Source organism: Tetrao urogallus, assembly GCF_951394365.1.
Source record: "Tetrao urogallus genome assembly, chromosome: 1".
In the NCBI taxonomy this organism is placed as follows: domain Eukaryota; kingdom Metazoa; phylum Chordata; class Aves; order Galliformes; family Phasianidae; genus Tetrao; species Tetrao urogallus.
This window is the reverse complement of record NC_136813.1, coordinates 169,885,008-169,904,304: the sequence shown is the minus strand read 5'-3', so window position 1 is coordinate 169,904,304 and position 19,297 is coordinate 169,885,008. Positions and strand designations below refer to the sequence as shown.

At 41.3% G+C, this 19,297-nt stretch overlaps 1 protein-coding gene across 1 annotated transcript in view; it reads left to right on the top strand.

The window, feature by feature from the left end:
- Positions 1-11,086: 11,086 nt before the first annotated feature.
- ANKRD26 (ankyrin repeat domain containing 26) overlaps positions 11,087-19,297 on the top strand; it is a gene marked incomplete at both ends in the record, with an annotated part of 54,462 nt that continues 46,251 nt past the window's right edge. The window contains 7 exons of the mRNA XM_079549043.1: positions 11,087-11,295; positions 14,164-14,278; positions 14,527-14,700; positions 14,823-14,929; positions 15,343-15,480; positions 16,252-16,400; positions 19,177-19,227. Of these exons, the coding sequence (XP_079405169.1) occupies positions 11,087-11,295; positions 14,164-14,278; positions 14,527-14,700; positions 14,823-14,929; positions 15,343-15,480; positions 16,252-16,400; positions 19,177-19,227 (943 nt within the window). The remainder of the gene's footprint in view (positions 11,296-14,163; positions 14,279-14,526; positions 14,701-14,822; positions 14,930-15,342; positions 15,481-16,251; positions 16,401-19,176; positions 19,228-19,297) is intronic.

Genomic DNA, 19,297 nt, shown 5'->3' with positions numbered 1-19,297 from the left:
AATGACTTTCTCATACTTTCCTGCTGGTTGCTGCATGGAAAATGGTGAGAACTGATGCAGAAAGAGATTAAAATTAACAGTCTGAGATCTTCAAGAAGGTAAGCCAAAGGGTCAGAAATGCAATATGAGCCCTTAGCAAACATCCAGTGAAGAAGAGCATCTCAGGGACAGAGCTCAGCATCCCAATGCTACCAGTCTGTTCTGGCAGGATTCAACCCTTAGTCGTGAAAGTATGAAGATAATCTATTGCAGTGCTAAATCAGTTTGAACAAATGCAGACTTTCATTTCAAGTGATCTGGCTGCGTAATTTCATATATATTCACAGATAACATAAACCTGTGTTAAAATTAATCCTCTGAAGACGCTACAGATCATTTTGTAATTAACAAAAAAAAAAAAAAAAAAAAAAAACCCAGTTTTTTTTTGTTCCTAACCTTCTGTAGATTTAGACCAAGGAGTTGTGTAAAAGGTTGGAAAATATTTTATAATTGTTTCACGTTAAAATTGATGCTCTTCTCCTAAAAGTACTGTGTTATGCTGTATTGTGCCATAACTATTAAAACGAACAAGAATGATAGCTCCATTACTCCAATACCACCTTGGTAGATCATGTAAATTTTCTGTATCCAGTTTTTAGTGAGCTGGAATTATCATAATTCCAACACAGGAATTTTTTAGCCTTTTTGTTTGTTTTCTACATAAACAAAGGAGGCAGTTTTTTCCTAAGGAGTCCACAGCTACAATTCCACTTAAAACAAACAAAGTTTGTATTCTAAAGCTAATTTGGTATTCTAAATTGCCTAACAATACATGTCTACATACTTATTGAATTATACATGTGCATACATATGCATATATATAAATAAAGCCATAAATACTGCAGTGCATTTAGAGAAGACCGCTGTAATTTGAAATATACAGCAACATGCAAAGAAACTCATGTCTTTGTAACTAAGAAGAAAATAACTGATTTGTGATGACTCCCTTAAAAACCTGGCTAGCAGAAACTAATTGGACAAAAAAAGTGAATGCACAGCATAATAGTGGTACCCAGAGATGGAACAAAGAAAAACACAACATTATTTCACATAATTTAAAAAGTACTTTTCTTAGACTATTACCATTTTCATTATAATAAATTAATTCATTATAGCAAATTAACAGTTACTAAAAGAAATTCATTAGTTCATGCAAAATTCATCCCATATGTTTCCTTATTTCCTTTCTTTCTCTATAATAAAATTATTTTGAATTATCTGCAAACACAGAAATCAATACTATTAAAAACCTAATGCTGCAAAACAAATTTAACTTATGCTTTCCAATTTTTACATTGCACCAGTGAATATTTGCTTGTATGCCTTTTAATTATGTTAAAAATGCAATATCCAATTGTGATCCTGTACTTCAGGGAAATGCTGGATTATCTGTCATGGGAAACCTTAGTATACATTGCTTATTTGCCTGTTAGTCTAGTTACTGCAGCCAGTCAAGCACCAACCACAAAGGAAGAGTTATCTTATCCTTGTGTAAAATCTCTACAAACCTAACCTTTGTAAAAAATTAGTTATTAAAAAGTCTCACTTCAAGAGTTTGCTGCTACTTCAGGTCACCCTTACAGATACCTGGCAGTTTCTCAGCTTCTCTCAGTTGCATAAGGGACCATTATCACAATCAGCAGCAGTAAATGAAGAATGAGGCTTAAAACACTACACTGCTTAATTATTAAATGAGCCTTCTACTTTTATTTGAAGAACTTAAAATTTTATACTAAGCACTCTGAAAGTTATTTCTAAGGAAAGATCATCTTAAAAGTATTGGAAACAATGATTCTTGCACAGATGCAAGGGAAGCTGAATTGCACGTCTCCTCCACCAAAGGAAAAAATACATAAAATTTAAGTAGAGGGGCATTGATACAACAGAATATAAGCACTTTATTAGGACAGTAAAACTGCCAAACATATGGAAGTGAAAGAGTACATTTCTTAATCACATTACACCACTTAAAGATAAGGAAAGGGCTCTGTCCCAAGCTTGGCACAGCATATAGCCATGTTCTGCAGTAAAAAGCACATAAATTAGGGAGCAGGCAAGTCTGTGTACTTACTGGGACTAGTTATGTGGGCTGGCATGCAGCATTAATATTTTTCTGGCTCATTATGTATTAGCACATTAGCTCTTCAACTTATTATTGAGTGCCTGCAATAGGGAGCCTGTTGCCTACTATAGGGAGCTTGCTTTGCAGGGGAGTTGGACTCAATGATCTCTAGAGGTCCCTTCCAATCCCTACAATTCCGTGATTCTTCTATACAGTACAGTTATAATTAAATATACATAAGTTGCTCCAAAAGTAATGCCTCCTCTTTATTTCCACAGAAACCACAGCACATAAAAGAGCAAAATGACAACACCATCAGAGCAAATTCTCAGCTACAAAACACTATCTTTCAATATAGTCAACACCATTAGCTATGCATTTTTTGCCAGCAATAAACAAGAGCCTGCATGTTCACAGTTACCTGAGGGAAGAGGCCAACCTCTACCTCACCACAATCTCCTTTCAGGTAGTTATAGAAAGCAATAGGGTTTCCCTTGAGCCTCCTCTTCTCCAGACTAAACAATCCCAGTTCCCTCAGCTGCTCCTCATAAGACTTGTGCTCCAGACCCTCACCAGCTTCGTTGCCATTCTTTGGACACACTCCATGGCCTCAATGTCTTTCTTGTAGGAAGGGGCCCAAAACTGAACACAGTATTTGAGATGCGACATCACCAGAGATGAGTACAGGGGAATGTTCACCTCCCTGGTCCTTCTGGCTACACTATTTCTGATACAAGCTAGGACGTTATTGGCCTTCTTGGCTATATGCGTACACTGCTGGCTCGTGTTCAAATGATTGTCAACCAACTTCCGCTCTTTTTTTCCACGCAACATTACAGCCATGCTGCCTCAAGCCTATAGCATTGCCTGGGGTGACCAAAGTGCAAGACCCAACACTTGGTCTTGTTAACTTTCATCCCACTAGCCTCAGCCTATCAATCCAACCTGTCCGGGTCCTTCTGTAGGGCCTGTCTACCCTTAGGCAGATCGACACTTTCCTCCAACCTGTTGTCTGCTTATTTACTGGGTGCACTCAATTTCCTCATCCAAATCATCAGTAAAGATATTAAACAGGGCAGGCCCCAGTACTAACCCCTGGAGAACACTACTTGTGACTGGAAACCAGATGGTTTTAATTCCATTCACCACCACTCTCTGGGCCCAGCCTTCCTGCCAGTTTTTTACCCAACGAAGAGTGTACCCATCCAAGCCAAGGGCTGCTAGCTTTTCTACAAGAATACTGGGAAGACAGTGTCAAAGGCTTTGCTGAAGTCTTGGTAGACTACACTTCTGCTGCATGGAAGGCTGCACCTTCCATGGCTTCCTCACCTACCCATCTTTTGAGTTCCAAAGCCTCAAATCTATTATGTAAGGGCACATGGGAAGGTGAGGTAGGTCCCCTCCCTCTGTCTGACACTGACAGCACAGGAGATCCACCACAATTTGGGGTGTATCACCCCAGTGCCTTTCTCAGGGATATGGCATTTAGTTGCTCCACCAGTCTATCTCCTGCTCAGACTCTGATGCTGCTTAATCTCTCTACTTCCTCTTTAAGCTCTGTCATCATGCTGAGCAGATCACCTACCTATTCATACTTCACACAGGTGATATCTCTATCACCCTCCAGTGGCAGCATCGATTAATGTCATTGGGTGCAATTTTTTTTCCTCCACAGAGGTGTGCAGGAATTCAATGACACACCTCTGTTTCACCTGCACTTCCATGTCAGACAGCATTTTGTCTGACTGCTCCTCTGCTGCCATCCGTCACACAGCAACAAAATGCAATGGAATATTGGTGGGAAGGTTCAGCCTCTACTGCCATACCACCAACATCCTCTTCTGATGTCATGGGCCAACATAATAAAAAAGGAGGCATTACTTTCAGAGCAGCCCTTGTACATGCAGGTTATCCCTGTTATCAGTGTTCTTTCTTTTCCTTTCTTTTCTAGCATTCTTAAAACTCAAGTCCAGTTCCTGCCTTCAAGTAATAGATTTTAAGGAATAAAATGCTTATCTCAAGAAGGAGCATGGAAAAGACATAATTGTTTGAACAGTGTAGCATTCACTTCATGATTATTCACCCCTCTTGGATTCAAGTGGGGCATTGAAGGGCTTTACAACGTTCAACTTGTGGTTACTGACGCTGGGTCACACTTACTGTCCCACAGCTGGATGTAAACAGAGAGTACTTTTGCAAAAAACATCCAGTATCCCCACATGAAGATGTTTTAAAGAGCATGTTGATTTTTTATGTAGTGCTTCCTCATCTGCTTCAGGCAAAATCCAGTGGGCCATTTTAAAAAGTAAAGCCCATCAGAGAATGCTTACGTGAACATCAGAAGTGAAAGCCATCCTCTTCTAATCTGAGTGGAGAGCAGTAACAAGAAGTTAGAGGCAAAATCATCCCCTATCACCCCAGATACTTATTAAACAAACATGCATCACCTAGACAACTGAAAGTTGTGCACTGATTTTGCAGGAGACGTGAAGTTTCCATTAGGAAAAAGCAATTTAGTACCCATGTTTTATGGGAGAGGTGAGATGCCCAGTGAGGAAACTGCTCTGTACATACATCAAGTGAGATGAGATTAAAGATCTTTTCTCGTGGCATATTGATGAACAAGATGAAGATACTGCTAAACAAGTTCAGTTGCTTATAGGAGCAAATCTACCTATTGCAGCACAATCTAGTTATGCTGAGAAAGTTATACTACTGCATAACATAGATCTACATTAGTTTCCTTTCTTCAGTGCAATGCTACTTTGAGCTGTGATCTGAATATTGCCTCTGACCAGACTGTCTTCTGCACAGTACTAACTCGTGGGATCGTAACATACTCAAGATATAGAGTGACCAACAGCAGACATCTAATTTCTATATTCAAAAAGTCAATTTTCATAGTCTCACATATATATGTGTGTGCATATATATATAAACACATATATGAATTACCTAGTTGTAGTAAGACGTGTGTTGGCCTCTTTTCTCAGTTGACAAGTCACAAGATACAAGGTAACAGTCTCAAGCTGCACCAGGGATGTTTAGTTTGGACATCAGGAAGAACTTATTTGTGGAAAGGTTGGTCAAGAATGGGAGGCTGCCCAAGGAAATGATGGAAGTGTTTAAGAAACGTGTGACTGTAGCACTTAGAGGTATAGCTTCTGGGTGGACTTAGAGTGTTAGGTGATGGTTGGGCTTGATGATAGTAAGAGTCTTTTCCAGACATTTCAGAGAAAGATAGTCTCTTGGCCCTTCACAGTAGTACAGTTTATAGCCTTAATTGATAGTTGCGCCTTTCTACTTGAAGGTTTCCTACAGCATGGACTGACTACTTTATATTATGTCTAAAAAGTGTAATTTTTAGAGGGAAATGTTAAACTAATATGTTGCTGCCACTAGATGGCAAAAAGCACACGCAGAAAGCAGCAACATGCTTCTGAGAGGAGAACTGCTCTCTGCACTAAGGGGAGTTCATTCCTTCCTTGGACAGGAAGGAAATAAGGCAGTGTAAAAGTCCTGTCCAAGCATGCACTGTTCTTTTGAAAGCTCTGCCTGATGATGCACATCTCTGCATAGAGTTGGGCTTCTTTTGACAGAGGGCCCTATTATAATCATGACAGAAACATGGAACATGGTAAATGGAAAATTTACGTTTGTAAAGCTAGCTACCACAAATTTTTAACAAAATGTGCAGCTGCACTTCCCCACAGAGAGCATGGCAAATCTTTGATGACAGGGCTCAACAGAGTTAGGGAAACTCACTGCAAGAAACTGAAAGTGTCTCTCTTTGTCCATTCTTTGTAGGTGCCCTGCCCTCAGCAGGAGCACAGCAATAGGAAGAGTCTGAATCTTGCTAGTATTCTGAGGTACTTTCTGTGAAGGATGCACAGGGATACTTGTTAGCTTGCTTACTTCTGGGTTTGTTTCCCTCTGGGCCCACTTCTCTCTGCTGCTGCCTCTGCCTTATGTTTCTGAACAAGGAGATCTTAAAATACTTAAGCTCTAAGCCAGCTGATCAAGGTATGTCATGATGCTAGCAGGCCTGGTGCTTTTCACACAATCTGGAAGGGCAAAGCAGTGTGTTAGGAGCAGCCTTCTGGTGGGTACACAAAAACACTTTGCTCTCCCTCCAAGTTTCTGCTCTGAAGCTGACATGAACTTAGGTGGATAAGCAATGGATATTTCTGAATTGTCCTCATCCCTGATTCTAGGAGGAGCTCAAGCTCCTGCCTTCAATGCCTGATTTGAATTGGCCCTCCTGCTAAGCTTGGTACACATGAAAGATTGCAGCCATACTGAGGATGCTTAATGTAAACAGGCACCAAAATACATGACAACACAAGACATGTACTCATATCAAAGCTCTGGACTCTGAGGTTTCTCCATATCTGTCTTAAGTTTCCACTTAGTTCCCAGACAGTATTGCTCAGGCCTTTGCTGTAGCAACCCAGTGTGGAGAACCAATTCCTTCTTTGGAACTTTTCCTCAGGATGCTTCAGTGTGTACTGAGCTGTGACAGGGGCTGGGAAGGAATGGAACTGCTGCTTTCCATGTCTGCTCCTCTGAGCAGATTGAGGGAACAGTGGGGGCATGAGCTCAGGTTGTAGCACCTTGGGCATCATTTCAGCAGGGTAGATTCAGTGACGTGGAAATTGGTTGCCTTGTTTTACTAACCAGACACCTGTAATTAGGGCTGCACATCAAGAAGCTTTTTTTCCATACTGGGAGAATTGTGTGTGTGTTCCTTTCAAAAAGCTGCTTATGAATTCTAATAGAACAAAATGCAATGAAGTAGCGTGAGTTTTTGAAAGTGGAAGTTGTTGGAGGAAAGTTTCCCTCCATGAAGACTAAGCTAACTACTACAGATTCTTGTGGTTTTGCAGCTGGAGGAATTGGAAGAAAAGCATATCTGGCTAGAGCTAAAACTTCTTCCCAGAAAGAGAACTTTTTCCTTCTGGTAGCATCTCCTGGAACTGCAGCTCTAAAACAGCTTGAAGAACACATGCAAAGATAGGTAGGAAAGCCAGACAGCGGAGCAAGGCTTTGATTCCTAGGACTGTGTGGAGAGAGAGGTTGCCTCATTACAACACTGGAAATTAATATGAGATTTTGAAAAAAGCTTTTGTTTTAGGTTGCATTCTTTCACACTGTTCTTTCAGAATTTGTGCTCTTGTGAATGTCCACAACAAGCCCTGTATTTCTCTTCCAGGCTCAAGCTTGGAAGTGACAGATTGGAAGCCACAGTTCAGCAAAAAAAACAAAATGAATGAAGCCACTCAGAGCAACCTGCAAGCCTTTGTCTCAGTAAGCCAGTTAAAAACCTCTGTGAGTTTTGCAAGCTTCTGAGCCTTGTTAAGTAATTCTGTGGGGAAAATGCAGGATGACATTTCCCTGGAGAGCCTACGAGAGCTGAGTTCCCAAGCTAGGCTGACCATAGGCTGCTCTGAAAATCCTGCCAGTCATTTCCCCACCTTTGTGGTTTTGAGGATTTTCCCATGATGCTATGGCAAGCTGTACATGACACTAGAGAAGATAAGGGTTTACACTAACATGCTGGTGTAAAAATTTTCTGGTTTAGGTCAGTAGTGGTATTGAAGACCTCAGGCTGCACTGTTGACATTCCTCCTGCATTAGAGGTATTTGTCAAGTTTGTAGAACTCTGTACAGCACTGACTTGAAGCACCTCATTGTCCTTGATACAGTGGCTAGAATTGTTATAAAGCAGTGCTTCCATCTGAGCCTATGTGAAGCAAATGATTGTTGGTTTAGGTCTAGGAAGGTAGGGAAGTGACTGCAAACGCTGTGCTGTACTGATATTGGGAAGAGTAGCAGTGACATGTGAACTTCAGGAACAAAAACTGCACATATAAAATAACAAAACTTAATTTTTAAGGTTTGTTATTAAAACATATAAAAAAGAGAGCAACAAAATCACAAAACCAGTGGGATACGTGACCTTGTTTCTGTGAAATAACTGCATCCGGCTGGTTCGATGGCAGTGGTTGCTATTCTTAGTGAGCACTCAAGGTGTTCATCAGAGTTTTGGTGAAATTTTACTTTTCCTGTGCTTCAGCTTTGAAAACAGTTGTTCACAAACATATGTGCTGCAAAAGCGGTGACACAAGTAAGGCAGAAGACACTTCTCTCTGGTAAAATGAGGCTTATAAAAGGCTGGTAGAGAGACACGATCAAACTTCTAGTTGCAACTCTATACATTCCATTTAAAAATTTGCAAGTAATTTATTTATGTCAACTGAAAATGGAATCATAAAGAAAGCAAAAAATTGATTTTTTTTTTCAATCTTGAAACCTATTATTAATTTTCATTGTCAAAATGGCGCAGCTGCATCTTTTTCACTGTTCACATGGCTGTGTCTAGCCAATGTATAAAATCCATTCTGATATGTTATTTACCATTACTTCATTATTCATCATTACCAACGTTATTTACCATCACCTGAGTTAGTGCTGCACTGTGCCCCATGCCCTCCTTTCAGCCTGGGTGGGGCAAACATCACACCAGTGCTCAGTTGGTGCTGAGGGACTGTGCTGGGCTGCAGGTGGGCATACCTGATCTATGCCTTTGGGAATTGGAATAAATTCTCAGCGTATTACACTAGTGTTTTTTTTAAGCAGACATTCATCACTTTGTCACGGTTTATGATTTGTAAATATTTGAAAGTTTTATTTAATTTTGTTATCAACTAGAATGTGTCTAAACAAAAAAAAAAAAAAAAAAAAAAAAAAAAAAAAAGTCCAATTACAATATACCTATATCTACAACAACACATAAGTCTATTTGAAACTGCAGCATGACCTGATCAATCTATGTGGTTCTGAATATACGAGGGTACTGCGTTACACAACAACTCTTTCACTGCTTTGAAAATAACATCTCTTGCTTCTCACTTAGAGGAAGCCTAAAGAAATCCTTTCTGCGCTCTCAAAAGAGAACTAGTTGTTAATCCAGCTGAGGATTAACAAACTGTTGGCATGAGACAGCGTGAGTGTTTCAGACCAGATTGAGAACAAGCAAAACTGTATTTAAGCATACACTTTAGCTGCTTGGGACAGTAGAATACCAAAAGCACCACCGCAGCTCCAGCTCTCCACCTAGACAGAGCTGGAGCTGCTATAGTCTCTAACTGCAAGATGCATACAACTATCCAGTTCTCTTCAAAGCCCTGGAGCAAGCAATGCAGAAACATGCTATCTGCCCAGCCAGATTTCCTGGCTTGTAAACTCAACAGTTGGAAAGCAGGTGTTGTAAATCGCCTGTGGATAGTGATAGGACAAAGAAAAATGGTTTTAAACTGAGACAGGAGTTTTAGGTTAGATAATAAGAGGAATTTTTTTCACTCAGAGGATGGAGATACACTGGAACAGGTTGTCTATGAGGTTGTGGATGCCCCATCCCTGGAGACTTCCAAGGCCAGGCTGGATGTGGCTCTGGGCAGCCTGGTCAAGTGGTTGGTGACCCTGCACATAGCAGGGGGGTTGAAACTAGATGATCATTGTAGTCCCTTTCAGCCCAGGCCATTCTATGATTCTATGACCAGACAATGAGCAGCACACTGTTATCAGTCCAACAAGACTTTACAGCTATTGTTACTCCTTGGTAAACACACACTGATTTAATAGGGGAAAAATAAAGACTGGGAAAAAGAGAGTTTTAGACTGCCATTTTGTACCTCAGAGCTGTAAGGACTGTGAGCTAAATTATCCAGCTGTATTAAGTTATGTTAAAGGACAGGTGAGTCTTTAGCAGGCTAACCCAAATGCCAATGCTTATGCAACACTTAAGCCACACGTAAGCCCTTACTTGAAAATCTTTCTGTGCTACATGGATCTTGTACTGGGTAACAGAACAGGAAAGAATCACCTCATGCAGACAGGAATTGAAATAGCAATTATTTGATGATACTCAGAGAAAGCTCCAGATTACCTAAGGAGAGCACACTGAGAGGATGAGGAACCACAACAGGAAACACAAACTTCTGAAAAAAAGGAATTATTTGTTTCTAACAGGAATTAATTAAAAATATTCTTTAAAAGGGTATATTCAAAATCATCCATATCAAAGATTAAATAAAGAATGAACAAAGAAGGGAAAAAAGATGGAAAAAACTGAAAACAGAAAGCTAACAACTGGTATAGTAACAGGTTCTAGTAATTAATTCTGCAATCTTTTCAGCAAACAAAAGAATGAACAGTTTCTATTGTACCCTTAAGTTTATATCCACAAGCCCTGTAAGTAAATCTCAGCACAGCTTGCCAACAAGGTTAAAAACAGCCTATGATAACTACTTGCTCCTGGAAAGAGCAGTAAAGTGGCATTCTGTGTTGTCACCTTTTAAATAAAATCCTGCAATTCTTCTAACACATCTGGAAGAAAGTAAATACACCCAGCTAAAAACACATCTTGCTCATCATTTCTCCATTAAATGATTAAGGAGATGATCTCAAAATAGCTCTCTCTCAAAATCACAGAAGTTAGGTTTTGCAAACTGGATTTGTTTGGCAGTGGTTTCAACAAAAAGTTTTTTTCTTTTTCTTAAGTATTTTTTTAGCTCTTTAGAAGAAAGATCAAGCCATCTCTTCATTTTTCAGAACTGAGATGCAAGCAGCAGTTCCTAAACATAGGAAAAACTCGTGCTTTGACATCTCTATTAAATAAAACCCACAGGGAAGCCAAGAATTAACCCTGCAGACACACGGACCGTTATCCCTGCTGTTATTTCAGCAGCGCCAGGCAACAGCACCGCGACACAACGTTGCTAGTTGCTAAGCGCGTCCTGACGCGACAGAGTCTGCGCATGCGCACACTCTCCTGCGCTCCGCGGCGGACACCCTCCTAGCGTCGCTGTGGCTCCGCCTCCCGCTGCGCATGCGCGGGGCTCCCGGCTCTAGCAAGGGGTCTGGGGTTGCCTTCCCGTCTGTGAGTGGCCTTGCATGCAGTGCGCGGGGCTCTCCTGAGACGATATGAAGAAGATATTTAGCTTCAGGAAGAAGAAGAAGGAAAATCCGCCGCCGCATGGCGGCGGCGCCGCCTCGCCGTGCCCCGCCGGTGCATACGAACTCTGCCATAAGGAGCTGGGCAAGCTGCACCGTGCGGCCGCTACCGGAGACCTGGCCCAGGTGCGGCAGAGGCTGAAGAAGCACGGCATCGACGAGCGCGACAAGGCGCAGCGGTAAGGGCTGCGGGCCGGGCCGAGGATCCCCGCTGCCTCACCGGGGCACGTAGATCTGCCGTTAGCGGGGACCGCGCTTGGCTGGCACGGACAGCAACGGCCGCTGCGATGTGCCCTGCCGGCCTGTTTCCCTCGGGGATTCTTCGTGGGGCTGGCGGGACTTCCTCCTAGTTGAGAGCTTTCTTGGGGGGCTGGTGGGCCGGGTCAGCGACAAGGCTGCGGGTTTCCTGAAGGCTTTCCTGCTTGCGAAGCTGGTGGTGGTTCCTTCAGGTTGTCGTATTTCCCGGTGCTCGGTATGAACAGTTTTGGGATGGTGAGGGACTCCTGCATAGTTGTGTTGGTTGTGGTTGTGTTACCCATCCGAACTCTTTGCAGTACACTCCTAACACTACGTGCTGCTCAGCTCTCAGATAATCATCAACAGGCTGCTCTTCAGAAATGATCTTGCACATTCACTTGGGAATTTCTCAGGGGGGACAGTCACCCTCGAATGACTGCTCTGTTGCTGCTGTAATTTGTTCCATATCTGTGGCAAGGCATGATGAGTTCCTTGAAGTTCTGCCTGTTTTTTCATCTTGTCTTGCTCCGATTTATAGAAGGGAGAGGAGGTTCTTTGCTGCGTGCATGCCTGGCATGAGGTTAAGAAAGTATGGTTCAAATGTTGGTCCAACCAGTTTATTACAAACCTTAATCAGGGAGATGGTGAGGGGGAGGACGGACACTGTAATGAATTAGGGTAATGGGGAAGGGAAGAAGGGCAATAGAAAATATAGGAAAGAAGCAAGAGTCTTTATAGAAAGCAAGAGGAAGATAGTCACCGCCATGGATCCACTGTGGTTCGTAGTTCAGTCACTGATCTTCAGTAGTAGTGGGTTGTTGGGCATTGTTGCTCTGTTGACGATGACTTTTCAGTGGCAGTACCAACTTATAAATAAGTCCAAAGTGGTACAAATCCAAAGTGGTTGAGCCATCTGTCCTTGGAGTGACAGCTTCTGGCTCTGGGATCGCAGCAGAAATCCTTTGTTCCCATCTTCCAGGCCTTGCCAGAAGACAAGAGGGAGTAGGGATGCCCACCTGCGTCCTGTTTTTCACAGGATACGATGGCATCATTCCCCAATTTTCCTATACCAGGCTGGAGCTATTTAGTCACAGGCCAGATCTTCCACCACTAAACACTCCTGTGCACTCCCTTGTGGAAGAAAGCAGCTCTGGAGGAATGTGTTCTAGTGTACACAAAGTGATGTCACACAGTAGCACCCATTACTTGCCTCCTCAATAAATCAGTTAGAGTCTTATCACAAGAAGTACCTCAGGAAGAAAGCTTTGAGCCAAAAAAAAAAAACCAAAAAACAGAAAACAAAGGATTCTCACACATCCTCATCTTCTCTGCCTTGAAGGAAGCTGATCTTTTGGAGGAGGCTCCTTGGCCCACCGGTGGTGGGATCTGTTAAGACAAGAGGGAGCGGCCTCAGGTTGCACCAGGGGAAGTTCAGGTTGGATATTAGGATAAATTTTCTCCAGAAGAGTGGCTGTGCATTGGAACAGGCTGCCCAGGGTGGTGGTGGAGTCACCATCCCTGGAGGTGTTCAGGAAACATGTAGACGTGGTACTAAGGGACATGGATTAGTACGCAGCATTGGTCATAGGTGGACAGTTGGACTGGATATCTTGGAGGTCTTTTCCAACCATAATGATTCTACGAGAAATGGCTGTATTTCTGAATCACGTCATTGCAATCACGTCATGTGCATTTGCACAGCTCTCCGTTTCCATTCCCATGAGCTGTTGTGCTCCTCCTGTCTGTCAACGAGGTACCTCAACAGGTGTTTTGTTGTAAGGTTACTTGAAGTTTCCAAAATGCAGGGAAGGGATCTATCCATGGTGATGCACTTTAAAAAAGAAAACATAACGAAAAAAACTCCCTATAGATGCCTGAGGAATTGCAGGATTTTATTGTGTGACCTTTGAGGGAGAAAGATCCTGATGCTTTCTAGCTCAACCCCTGCTTTGTTGGAGCAGGTGTCCCACAGGGCAGCAGGAACTGTGCCTTCTGCACGCAGCCAAGCCTGTGCTGCTCTGTCCTGTGATTAGGAGAGAAATGCCTGCAGGTACTGTTTGGGTGGCTGTGGCTTTGGATACAAGCATGCTGGTTAATTGGCATCAGACCCTTAGCAGTTCCATAGTTTGAAAAAGCCCCTTTCTTTCTGTCTTGTGTAGTGGAAACACAGCTATTCCTCCCTGAAGAGGACTTCCTCTGTGATATCCTATTTATATCATAGTTAGAAGCGTGAGGAATGTCACATATTACTTTCTTGTACCCGGGACAGCAGTGTTCTGCTGTCTGCTCTGCCAGATGTTGCCAGATGTTTGGTGCAAAAGTGCTCTACTAGTTGCAGTAATAACCAAACTAGCACATGATTTTTTTTTTTTCTAAAGAACTCATGTCTTGTATCTGTGGTACAATTCTAGTGTGTGAATGATCCTGGGAGAACCTAGAGGTTTACATGCATGCCACCATAGACCTCAGATTCCCAAGCTTTAGTCTCTCTCATTGTACCATGAGCACATTTCTGTCAGAGGCTGCAAGCAGTGCCTTGACACAGAAATCTTTGTGAAAGTTCAGTTTTACCTTGGAGGAGATGTTGTCTCATTAAGCAAATGCAGTGGACGGTTGTTCCTATCCAGCCTCAGGGTTTGGGTATACAGCTGTTGTTACTGGTAATGGATTAAGCTTGTTTGTTTGTTCGTTTTATTATGTTTACTTTGGGAGGTAATTGGGATGGAGAAATGAAATTTGGCGTATCCATGTACCACAGAGTGAAATGATTTATTTAGCTGTCAGTTTCAATTTACACGTTTAATTTTTAGGACACCACTGCATCTTGCTTGTGCAAATGGACATGCGGATGTCGTTACGTTTCTAGTAGAAAACAAGTGTAAGCTAGATCTTTTTGACAGTGATAACAGATCACCACTGATGAAGGTAAGTAGAACATGTTATGCTGCTGCAAGTAGGAATTATTGACTATGTACTGAATGATGGATGCCTTTCTAGATTCTTTACAAAAGTCTGTGTAGAAACATGCAAGCTGTAATTGATGTGGGCTAGGTGTATGCTAGCTTATCTCGGAAGATGCTTTTATATTCCAGGAGTGGGAAGTTGTAGTAGTTGTGACACAGTGAAGTATGACTGCTGGAAATTTTACCTTTTTTTGTGTGTGTTGTTTCCAGGCAGTGCAATGCCAGCAAGAAAAATGTGCGGTAATCCTGCTAGAGCACGGTGCTGATCCGAACCTGGCAGATGCTAGCGGCAACACTGCCCTTCACCTGGCTGCTGTAGCTCCTAACACATTTCTAGCAGGGATGTTAATTGAGCACAGTGCCCGTATTGATGCTCAGAATAAGGTACATTTTGAGATGTGTTGGGGAGAAAAAATGTTCTTTCGAAAAGGTGCATTGATATTTTTATTGAAGATTTTTTGTTTGTTTCGTTTTATTTTTAACTTGAATTATTTCTGTCCTTTCAGGATGGATGTACTCCCCTTACTCTCGCTATCTCTGAACATCGTGATGAGATGGTAGAGCACCTCCTTAAAAAAGGAGCTGATGTTCATGCTCGAGATCTGTGTGAGAGGTGAGGAGATGGTCTAAACTCTGCAGGTTATCTTACTTGTCTTCAGTTTAGACTGATGAGAGGGATGGGAATGAGCATTGCAGTAGAAAGACATGGAGAAGAGTTTTTGCAGGTCTCAGCTTAGCTTGCGTAATTCATTATTGCATGTTGTCTGCATTGAGAACTGCAAGAAAACATTGTTTATGGTAGCCACTGTGTCAGGAAAGTTCCCACTGTGCCAGCAACCTTACTGCTATGCCATAGAGAGTTTTTCAAATTGACGTGTAGTTTGTATGCAAGTGTTGTTAATGTATAAGCTGCTGCTTCTGTTTATAAAGTGATTTTATTTTCCTTTGAGTGAGCAAATGGGAATTAAAATAATTACAATGTCTGACTAAAATTATATATTTTGTCTTCTATTTTGGATGCTGCAGAACCCCACTTATGACTGCTGCGTCCGGTGGGGAGCTTAAGTTGGTAAAAATCCTTCTTCACTATGGTGCTGATCTTTCCCATAAAGACACTAATGGATGGACAGCTGAGGATTATGCTATTATTCATGGATATGCTAGGTAAACTTTTAAATTTATTGCCAGGTTTTCAGTTATCAGTGTTCAGTTTGGACCTTTTTGGTAACAGCACTAAGATTTAATGGTGTGTTGAGACCTGTCTTGAAGATGTGTTCATTGGCATCTTCTCATGTACACCGTCCATGTGTCTGGTTTGAAAGTTGATGACAAAGTTGATGAAAGCTTCTGCTCAAAATTCTCTGTAAGATTTCAAGTGTTTGTTGCGAAGCTCATGTCTGCCTAGTATACCTAGCATATGCTATTAAAATGTAGCCCACAGACACAGAGGTTCAACTTGAAAAACTGAAATATTTGTAAACTCTCTCAAAACAGAACCATTGTTATTACTGTCTTCAATTTCACTGAACAGGAGCCACCTACATTTTGTTTCAGAGGAGATCTAGCTGTTATCTCTTTTATTAAATTACTAAGCAGTTTTACCAGTGCTACGCATAAGCATTTTATCTGTGGGTGTTCATTCATAAGAGTGCATGTATTTGTAAAAACTGGACTGCAAGAGGGTACCAGGCAGTACCCTTAACTTATTAACTTCATAGATCTGGAGGTACATCTGAAGAATAGATGTGTGTGGAGTATTTGAGTATGTTAAAGTCATGCAATAAATAGAGTATGTTACCCTTAGTGAATATACAAATTGTTTTGGCTGTGGGTATGTCTAGGATGGATAAGATGAGGCTCTTCTTATTCCGTTAAGTGTTGTATACAGCTAAGGGATCATTTTCCCAAATGCGTTTCTTCTTTTTCTATCTACAGTCTTAGTAAACAACTGGCAGAATATGCAGACTGGGAGAACACAGGGAAAGCTTCTGCAGGTGCTTCCCGAGGCACCCGAGTGCCGGTGACTCCTCACAAGGCAGGAGCTGCTGGCTTTACATTGGGTGCACCTGCTGTGAACAGAGAAGGTAGGATACCTAACTGTGGTAGAGCTAATGGGAAAAATTATGCTGGCCTCTTCCTTAAGTTGGTTTGTATCTTTTAAGTTTACTGTGCTCAGTATGGACTTCAGTGGAAGCACCAGGTGGACTGTCACAAGAAGTGTTATGAATGTGCTTGCTTGCTGCTACTTTGCAGTGCATCTCAACAGGCTTTGAGGACAGTTGTGACTTGTGTGCATTACATCCATCTGCTCATACACTTGTCACCTTCAGCCCACCAAGTTGCCCTTTTATTTAAGTTTTCCTTTTAGCAAGGGGGAGGGGGGAAGACAAGGAACAAACTAGGTTAGAACTGGCCTTGTTTTTTGGGTGTGAAATTTTACTTAGAGATGCTCATTCAGATTGTTATTCAGAAGAATCCAATTGTAAAAGCTGTAGTTTCATCCCAAATAGTTTTGTCTTCTATAGCAGTGAAGCAGCAGATTAATTGCAAGAAGATGCATGTTTTGTTGATTACCACTGGATTTCTGTCATTTTGTTTAGTTTCATCTGTACTAACCTCCTTTTAGAGTCATATAATTTCTCACTTTCAGTTACAATTGCTTTTGTTTATGCTGTGGGACATTAACAAAAATTATCTTGGAAAGGTAACTTCATTAGCATCAATAGTGCAGTGTTTATGCATAGTGTATCTTCTTGAACATGGTTAGATTTCTAAAAAAAAATTTCTTCAACTTCAGTTAGTTTTATTTAAGAAAAAGAAAAGGACCTTGTGATCCAGAAAACTGTTACATTTTCTCACTGCCTTGTAATTAAAAGAAAGAATGAATTTGGAAAATCCAGGCAGTGATTATAAGCTAACATTGCCCTAAGGGAATCTTAGAAAATTGCTACTTAATATGAATGAAATTGTTTGCCTTGCAATTTGCATTTCAGGCTCTAACATAGGAGGTTTTGTTCATTCCTTATTTTTAAGGAATTTTGTTGTGTCAGAATCACGTATCAGATGGGCAGCAGACTGTTCAAACACAATTCATACCTTCTTTATTATAAAGCATTGAAAAATATGAACAAAGAATACATGGCATATTTTTTTCTTCCCGAACTTATCAGAGGTGGAAGAATAGATTTTAGATACTTAGATATTGCCTTTGACTTAAGAGCAGTTGCTTTGAACTACACAGTGGTTGGAAAAGTTTCTTCGTAGGTTTTGGGGAAGCACTGAAGGAACTGTACACTAGTATGTGCTGCAGTGGCTAAAAATACTGTCACTTCAGACATACTAGAAGGTTTTGAAGTTCTGTTTTCTTGTTTTTCAGTGGGGCTTGATACAGTTGGTTTAATCATTGAAATACTGTTTTCACCCAAATGCACCCAGTTGCTACCTTCTGTGCATGTAGACAGTTGCTCTGGTACCCCATTGTAAGGACTGACAGGCCTGGGTTATTTTAAAATACATGACTTGAAGGATCCTTCTTCTGAGAACAGGGTAGATTTAGACTAGAAATTTTTTACTGTGAGGGTGGTGAGATACTGGCACAGGTTGCCCAGAAAGGTTGTGAATGCTCCCTCCCTGGAAGCATTCAAGGCCAGTCTGGATGGGGCTTTGAGCAACCTGGTCTAGAGGGAGGTGACCCTGCTTATAGCAGGGGGTTGGAACTAGTTGATCTTAAAGATCCTTTCCAACCTAAACCATTCTGTGATTCCCCTTGTGCTCATTCTCTTAAAGATGACACCAGCAAAGGAGTGGGAGGGCCCAGAGAGAAAGTTTAGTAGTGTAGTAGAAACAGTATTGCAATTAACTCTGCAGTCTCTGGCTTGCATTCACACCCTGCATGACGAGAGCCATTTTAATACACCACAGTAACAGTCTTCACAGTGGCCTTTAGAGGGGAAGCCAGGATGCTGAGACAGAGACCAGAGAAATACCCACTTTGGAATTCTTTTCCCTTTCCCTTTTCTTCTCTTTCACTTTTCTCTGTTATTTTTCTGCAATTTAAAATTTTGACCTTATTCTTTCTGCTACTTCTGTACTTTCTAATTAGAAGAGAAGATTGTGAAGAATGTTGAACAGGTCAGCATTTTTTAACAAGTTTGCTCATGATTATTTGGATGTCAGAACATGGACCTTTGTATTAATCGCAGACAAACTGGCTTCCAGAACATACTGAATGACCTCTTAGATTTTAAGTAGGAATTTATTTTTGAGAAAAATAATAGCTGTGCAATTCTTATTTCTAGTATGTCTACAGTGACAGTATTTTTAATCACTGCAGCACACAGTAGAGCATTGTTCCTTCAGTGTTTCCCCAAGTCACTAGAGAAATTGTCTCAGCATTATAAAGCTCTTACAGAAGTGAATCAACACTCCTGTGTGATTTATATATCCTGAGGTCAGATGAAACTTTTCCTGTATTCCCTCTTAAGGAAATGGAGAAAAGCCAGAAGGAATGAGAAACCGTTTAACTTTTTCTTAAGCGTATGTTTCTGGCAGAAGCCATTTTTCCACATCACTGTGTGTATATGTGATAAAATCAATAGAATTAGGACAACCTTCTGCTGCAGGGAAATGTAACAGCTATGTTGTGAAAGAATTTGATGTAGGGATAGTGTTCCACAGCTTCTCATTTGAAACACAGATGTATATGTGCACGCAAATGCATGTCATAGTCACAGTGTATTCTCCCAGTGCTGTAGCTTTGTCTGTTTGCTTTTTGTGTTTTCCAAACTTCTGAGATTCTGCATGCATTCTGATGTCATTCTTTCATCTGTCCTTTCCATGCCTTTCCCTTAATGGATGTAGGAATGCAGCAGTCTTCTAAGCAGACACCAAGAACAGGAGAATCGAGGAAAGGTATTCTGCACAGTAGTATTTTAAATACCAAACATGTCTTGTGATGCACAAATACTTACTTACAATTACT